The sequence below is a fragment of the Otolemur garnettii genome, unplaced genomic scaffold, assembly GCF_000181295.1.
Source record: "Otolemur garnettii isolate 467f Iridium unplaced genomic scaffold, OtoGar3 scaffold00034, whole genome shotgun sequence".
Taxonomy (NCBI): domain Eukaryota; kingdom Metazoa; phylum Chordata; class Mammalia; order Primates; family Galagidae; genus Otolemur; species Otolemur garnettii.
Window position 1 is genome coordinate 11,911,214 of NW_003852429.1, and position 8,008 is coordinate 11,919,221.

Here is an 8,008-nt window from a genome sequence, read left to right on the forward strand (position 1 = left end):
AACCAACAGTTAAATTCAATTGAAATTTAAATTTTCACTTTCACTTTTCCCCACCAAATATCCTGAAAACAGAAGTAATTAAATGTAGCTATAGTTTAAGAATGTCCTGTAGAACTCTTCTGTTTATCCATCTGGTGCCCACTGTTCATCTGGTTGAAATCCTGCATCCAGCTTCTAAAATGTTGACTCCGACTCTGTTTCGCTGTCTTAGCTCTCTGGAAAGTCTGCCTTCTTTTTCCCAGAATATTTCTTGTATATTAAATAAACTAGAAAACAAGACACAGGAGGTTAAGTAAATTTCATAGCAATAAGCTGCGAAACTAGTTTGGACAGTGATTATATTCCATGACTCAGAAAGCAGCTCACATTTTCTGTAGACTGGAGGCTGCGTGGGGAAGGCAATTGCCATTCTGAGTCCTGTGACCACTCATGGCACGAGGGAATGAACGCACTTTAGAAGACCTAGCCTACAACTGTAGGGGGTATTTGCTCAGAGCAGGCAGAAGACTTCTTGGGACATTCGGCCCTGCATGTGGTACTCAGGGATAATGATGACAAGAAGGCCCTTTTCTGCACCTCCATGTCCCCGTTCATGTGTGGTCTTCAATAAACCCACCACATGCTGCAGTGGTGTGTCCAGCACCTTGGCCAGATGGTCCTTTGTAGAAGGGTTTGAACTAGAACAACACTCCCATTCTCTCCCTGCCCTCTCTCTCACTGTGCAATCTGATGGGCTATCAGCTTCCCCATCTCCTCTGGAGCTCCTGCTGTCTGGCAGCAGCATTTCTCAGCTTAGTTTTGAGGTCAGCTCACCAAGACAGGCTCTGCCCTGCCAGGGAAGACCTGCCGTTGGTGTCTTGATTCTGTGTGTGTGAGTGATCATACGTCTGTGCCTGCGTGAGGCGGTGGATGGAAGGGTGGTATCCACAAGCCCATTTGGTCCCAGATTCAAGTCATATTTTCCAATTAAGCTTTATCCATGATAAAAAGCACTACTTTGTTATCTAAATATCTGATTCTTTTTCTCCCTATTGATTGGTTGCAAAATTAACAGGAGGACAGAGGCATTATTGATTGGAACTCTCAAATTCCAATTCAATATATAAAATTGCTATAATAATATTATCTCTCGCACAGGGCAATTGTGAACATTAAATGAGATATGAGATACAAGTTAGTGCCTAGAAGGGTCCATGAAGAATAGTTAGTGCTCAGTAAATGTTACTGGTCCTTACTATGCACAGCTGAGGGGGACAACGACTTGCTTCAAAGGTCTTATTAAGCCAAGATCAATATCTCCTTTAGAGTGGGCCCTCACTTCTAGTAAAATATTATTTTCAAAGCCACTGAACCATATTATTGAATTTAATTGAGCTTGTGGTCAATTTGAAGATCTAGCACTTATTATAAACTGTTTTGAGCAGAGCCTCCCTCAATTTGCACTGAGGCCAATGATTTTATTTGACAAAACATCTTTTCTAACCCATTCCTCCCTCCTTCTTTTCTTCACTTCTTTCTTCCTTTTTACTTTCCTTCCCCTTCTCCTTGTCCCCCAAACTATTCAGACTTCTAATTCTATCTCTAAAGTGTCTTTCCAAGCACCGTACACACTTAAAAAAAGATTCCTTCCTCATTTTCATGCTTACTGATGAAACTCAGTGAAACCCCCCTGCCAGTTCCAGTTCTTCCTTTTTTTTTTTAACTTCAACTTGATGATGTTTAACTATTATTTTTAAATTCCATTTTTCTAATAAAGCAGCTACTTTCTCTGGCTTGTCTAATAGACATCGCTAAGTAATTATTTGGAAAAAATCTCACTCTCTCAAATTGGGTTAACCTCTATACAATCAAACACAGTTATTATACAAGAAAACAAGGTTATTAGGGCTGTGGACCCCTGTCTCATGGACCTGTGATAAATCAGTGGAATGTTTTCAGTGGATCCAGAGTGGAAGGTTTTTAGTGGATCCTTGTGTTCTAGAATAACAGAACAGTGGCTTTGAGGATGACATTGAGGAACGTAGTGCAGAGGTATCGGCACCCACGGGCATGGAGCAAAGTAGAAAAGGAAAGATCCTCGTGTTCTGGAATAACAGAACAGTGGCTTTGAGAAAGACATTGAGGAACGTAGTACAGAGGTATCGGCACCCACGGGCATGGAGCAAAGTAGAAAAGGAAACAAAACAAAGCCGCGTCTCCAGGCATCACATCATTTAACGTTCGTATTACATTTGTTCTATACCTTCACTTTATAGTCTCCAGTAAAATGCTGTGAAGCTTTAAAAAGCAGCTTCTTTATTAGAAAAGTACAATTAAAAAATAGTTAAACATCATCGGTCCTTGTAAAGCAAAATGTAGGGAAAAATTTCCAGGAGGTGAAGGCCAGTGGGGGGCAGGCCCTGATGGGAGAGGGCGGGAGCTTCAGGCTTTGGAGGGTGGAAATGAGAGTCCTGAAACTGGACCAGGTGCTTTCAGTGAGGAACACCTTCACTTCCGCTGCCTCAGGACATGGCTATTTAGAATGTGTAGAGATGCACAAGCAGGCACACAACCCCACCCCCACACACTCCTGCCTTATACCTCGGCCTGATGTACACCAATCCTTTATATCCCAATTTTCTGAGAAATAATCTAAATTTACAAAACATATCAAGACATGTTTAGGAAAAAAGTCACCGGATTCTGAGCTCCTGGAAGCATGTAGGAAGGCACATGGTAAAATGTTCCTAAGAGGTGAAGATGCCTCCCTAATTACTGAGGAAAAGAGTCAATGGGAGAGTCGCCCTCCATTACTTTTCACTTAAAAATAATCTTCACTAGAACTTTTGGTAAAATTACAGTCTTTTCATCAGGAGTTGGGAAGTCACGATAATACGCTGGGTGGCTTCACCCCCCCCCCCATTTATTTGCACAACTCACTACCAGGAATGGAAACTTAAAAAAAAAAAATCTATTTTAGCAACTCCAGGATTTCTCAAAGAAGAACATCATAAAGAAATGTGCTTAGCATTATTCCTTACATCCCAAGAATATTCCTGCAAAGACGAGCTGGAAAATGCTGTAGATGAGCGGGAAGGTGAACACGAGGTTGAGGTCCTCCTGCGAGAAGGACAGCTGGACGATGGTGGAGCACAGCTGGGCGTTCTGCATCCCCGTCTCAAAAGCGACCGTCCGGCACCTGAAAGGCACGGTAGGAGAACGTGTGTTTGAGTTGTTGTTTGTTACGGTCTAACATTAAAAGCAGACACGGTGAGAATGAGCACACACACGTATGTGTTTGTATGTATTTTGAGTGTGCTTTTAATGTCTAGATTAATGTGTTTTCATGATGTATATAACTTATAAAGAACACCTTTGCTTCAACGGCCTCAGTTATATGGCTATGAAGAATATATACGTAAGCACATACAGGCTCACACCTACCACCCACACACACAGCATCAACTTCATATTGGTTAAATATATCACTTATTAATGTATATTATGTAATAATGTAATTTATTATAAATAACTGAACAAATAGATTTAATCCGCATATATGTGAGAAGCAGGCTCATTTGTCACCATGTTCTGTAAGGGACAAGAGAATTGATTTTACACTTCTCAGTTATGTCCTTGGTGACAGCACAGCACACAGAGAAGGGGCTCTGAAAATACTCAAAATAGAGTATTTCATTGTTAAATTTCTTTTGTTCTGTTTAAATCCTGATTAAAAAATCTACAAGGTAGAGATTATCCCCATTTTACAGGTAGGAAAACTCAAGAGAAAGAGTGAGTGCCTGGTCAGAGGTCTCCCAGTTGGTATGGGGCAGGGTTAGGAGGCAACACCTGGTCTGCCCGGCTCAGACGTGGGGCCCTTCTCACGGTCCAATGCCCTTCATGTCTTTCCCAGCCTCACACACGCACCAGCTCCTACACCTGCCTGTTGATGTAGATGGAGTGGAAGGAGAGGAAATGTTTTGACCCAGCGGCAGGTCCGTGAATGGCACACCCATTCAAACATTCAGGGCATTTGGATGAGGCATTCATCCCCTCCTATATCGCAAGGCCAACCTAGCTGTCTGTGTCTGGGTCACTCTGGGTGGAGAATGTGGATGCACAGTAATGGAAGAGACTGACCTGCATTGTACGGGGAATAGTCCTGAACAATCCCAGCAAAAAAGAAGGCAGCCAGTGTTTTCTTTCTGGGGAGCTGCACACTTGATGAATGAATACGTCTAGTCAGAAGGGATATGCTCAGAAATAGGATGATGCATATTTTTAAAGGAGAAGGACTTTTATCTTGTCATTATTATTTACAGATTTTACAGGCTGATTATATCCTCTTTCCCTACAAATGCACGTGCTGAAGTCCTAACCCCTAGTATATCAGAATGCCACCTAATGTGGAGATAGGATCATTGCAGCTAAAATTAGTTACGATGAGGTCATTAAGGAGGGCCCTAATTCAATACGGCTGGTGTTCTTCTGAAAAGGGGACATTTGGGCACAGAGATGTGCATAGGAAGAATACAGTGTGAACAACCTAAGGAAGGCGGGGAGAGAGGCTTACAACAAATCCCTCCCTCGCAGTCCCCAGACAGAACCAATCCTCTGAAACCTTCATTTTCACTTCTCGGCTCCAAAACTGTGAGACAATAGTTTCCGTTTAAGCCACTCTGTTCCTGGTACTAGGGCATAGGAGCTCTAGCAAATGCATAACAATGGCTATTACAGAGAAAGATTCCCAATCTATTTTACCTCAACGTACCTGAACCAGGGCTGACCAGCTATTCTGGCCAGAAGAAACCCCAGGCTATAACCAGCCACAGGAAATAGTGTCCCTATAATCCATAGGTTGGGAGTGATGATCCAGGCACTCTGGTACAATATCCCTCCAACCACAGCTATGAGCACGATGAGGATTGCACCTGCGATAGACCCAATCTGGAAGAAAAGGCATAAGTGAACCCAGCCATCGTGTTTGAAGCACATCCAGACACATTTGTCAGGGATGATTGGTCTCCTTTCCCTTGGGGGAAGTGATAATAAAGTTATCTCTCTATGTACTTCTAGCCTGAAGGCTGCAATCAGCTGTCTGGAAGTACTGGTGCATTCCCCATGTTTTAATTTTTAAGAATACAGCAGGACATATAGTGTCCGTGCTCAATTAGCCAAAAGAAGATTTTCTAGCTTGCAAATTATCCTTGTCAGGGAGGGAGAAAACCCATTAGAATGAGGGCCTGCAAGACTTGGCTTCCAGATGCAATTCCTCCCGTTCACTCTGCCTCTCTTGGTAAACCATGAACCTTTCTCAATCTTAATTTCTTCATTTGTAGTTGGGGGTATAATATTGCCTCAGCCACCTTTCATGATTGTTATAATAATGAGAAGATGGGTATAACAGTCTATAATCAAAGAATGATGTATACAAATGTAACATTATTATTTATAACATTATTTTCTCCTTTTCATGTTTTACAAAATTGTAACATATTTTGTCCAGAGAAGCAAGGACCTATTTTTTCCCTTTGAGCAGCAAACTCTACCTACATCACCTATATCCATATCCATGTCAGCTAGCTAGAATATATTTGGTGAAGGGGCATGAATGGTTACTACAAATATAGCATCCACCAATTACCAAGCTCTGAATCGGTATCCATATGGATACAGAGATAAGAAAGATATGTTCTCTTTTCTAAGACAGCCTCTAGATACGTTTTATAACACAAACTCACATAGCAGAGATAACAACAATGTGCTGTGTGAACAGACTAGAGTAACACCCAGAGGTGATGTTTGTACTGAGAGTCTCAGAGGGCAAAGAGAAGTTTGTTCTGTGGGTGGGCAACAGAGAGTGTTCTCTAAGAGTTAACTATGCAGCTATAACTTCAGGCTCCGCTAGGAGGAAATCATATAATTAGAATAAAACAAATTAGTGGATGGAAAACCGTATGACTTCAGTTCTCACTGTGGAGCATTTAACTGTGGGGCTTACAGCATGGGACACTTACTTTAAGTATGATCTTCGCTTTTTGGGGCCATTTGTGATTCACCAACATTCCAAAGGAAACAGGAATAACCAGAGCAACCAAAGAAATACCTAAAGGTGACCCAAGAGCAATCGGTTAGCAGAACATAACAGGAAAGAGGGGGACGAAAGAGTAAGCTTAGGGAAGAGGCTTGGGTGGTGTTTCATCTCCCTTCTCCAATACACACAACAGAACATGGAATTAAATGTACTTCGTATCCACTCCACCAATAATTCAATATTACTGGTTGAAAGTTGATACTATTGATGATATAAATCCTTTCCCTAAGTCCTGGGTTAATATTTTAGAGTTTTTTTTTTAATACTGCCAATCTATTTTAGTTTCAATTTGCCAGAATCTTGGCTTATTTGGTCTTTAGATATTTGTATCACTAGGAAAAAATACCTCACCAACATTTGTGTATGAGTGTTGTTGGGGTGCATGTAGATGATATTTTATATCTGTATGCTACTTCATGGAAGTAGAAATAAGAGAAATATTTCAAAATATAAGAAATAAAAGAACATGTTCAAAATAAGCTCAAGATTTCCAGGTATTCTGATGGCTTTTGACTTCCAGTTAAAACTAACTTTGGTTATCCGAATCTACAGCAGAGAGGAGAGAGAAGAGGTTTGAAAAGCATGCTTTAAATTTTCCAAGAGATAATATATTTGGTGAATTTTTATGTAATTATAATTCTTAGCAGCAACGTGCTTGCCCAGCCAGATAAGACAGGCACTTCAATTTTACCGTGTTTAATTTACTGCTGTTCTGGAGGCACAGAGTTTGTTTCTCATACTGCTTAACACTTACTTGTCCAATAACTGTTTTTATAAAACACTAAAAATTTCTAACTTCTCATGAGTTTTCTTTTTCAAATATCCTTTTAAAGCAGTATGAGAAAGTGGAACTGAATAATGAAACCCTTAGTATTGCGGTAGACCAAACAAGGATGGAGAACCAGAGTCTAGATGTCAAGGCTCAGATATTAATTTAACCTTGACACAAAGATGATGAAAACATCTCTTTGTAGCTACTGCAATAGCTTAAATCTCGGTGCTTGGGACATAGTTAGGTCCTCGCAATATAAGGGCCAGACATTACTTTTGTCTGAAAATTACTCAGCAGAATTAAATAATGACTGAGGGTACTAAGAATATGAGGGAAAAAACCCTGATGAGTAGGAGGGAATAGGAGGAAATAATAGCACAAAGATACAGAAAGGAGATATTGACAGATACACTGGTAAGATCCCCCAGAAAAAATTCTTTTTGGTTTTCCTTGCATCAGCTATTTTGGGAAGAGACTTCCTCTTAGGGGTCTACAGTTGATTTGCTATGTTTTGTGAAATTTGTAGGACTTAAATTAAATCTATCTCGATACAACTGTGGTAGCTGAAATGTAGGTGCTTGGGACACAGTTAGGTTTCAGGCAGCTTGATGTGTTGGGCGTACTTGCTAAAAGGCTCTTATCTTTTGGGACAGCCCAAAGGTAACAGGAAGCAGGATCAGCTACTGAGATCCAGGGTAGGCCTACTTCTCCCCTCCTGCCAGATGAGGCCAGATAGTTTTTCAAGGACCTTGCAGTCAGCCCGGAGAAGGCACTCTGCTTTCTGGAGCACCGAGGTAGCTCCCGCCAGGAGGACAGATGTTGTGATCTCTGCATCTCAGAGGGCTTCTGTGGGGTCCAGTCAGCTGGACTCAGGACTCAGAGGCCTGTGTGTGCTGTGTAAGATGCCTGTCTTTGTGAGGATGAAAAGCAACTGCTCACAGTTTTACACTGAAACCATAAATTGGCCTTTAATCAGGGTTACACAGCTGGTATTCTGGGAAAGAAAGGTTGAGAGAAAAATGAGAAGGAGGGAGAGAGGTGACTGGGTGCACATGGAGGGGGGATGAGAATGAGAGAGAGAGGTGACTGGGTGCACATGGAGGGGGGATGAGAATGAGAGAGAGAGGTGACTGGGTGCACATGGGGGGCGGGAATGAGAATGA

The 8,008-nt window shown here is 41.6% G+C and overlaps 1 protein-coding gene across 1 annotated transcript in view; it reads right to left on the bottom strand.

Annotated features, from left to right (window-relative positions):
- Positions 1–207: 207 nt before the first annotated feature.
- Positions 208–8,008, bottom strand: part of SLC10A2 (solute carrier family 10 member 2) — a 22,269-nt gene continuing 14,468 nt past the window's right edge. Inside the window, exons 3-6 of the mRNA XM_012805035.1 lie at positions 5,997–6,085; positions 4,751–4,926; positions 3,021–3,178; positions 208–266 (exon numbers count right to left, since the gene is read on the bottom strand). Of these exons, the coding sequence (XP_012660489.1) occupies positions 208–266; positions 3,021–3,178; positions 4,751–4,926; positions 5,997–6,085 (482 nt within the window). The remainder of the gene's footprint in view (positions 267–3,020; positions 3,179–4,750; positions 4,927–5,996; positions 6,086–8,008) is intronic.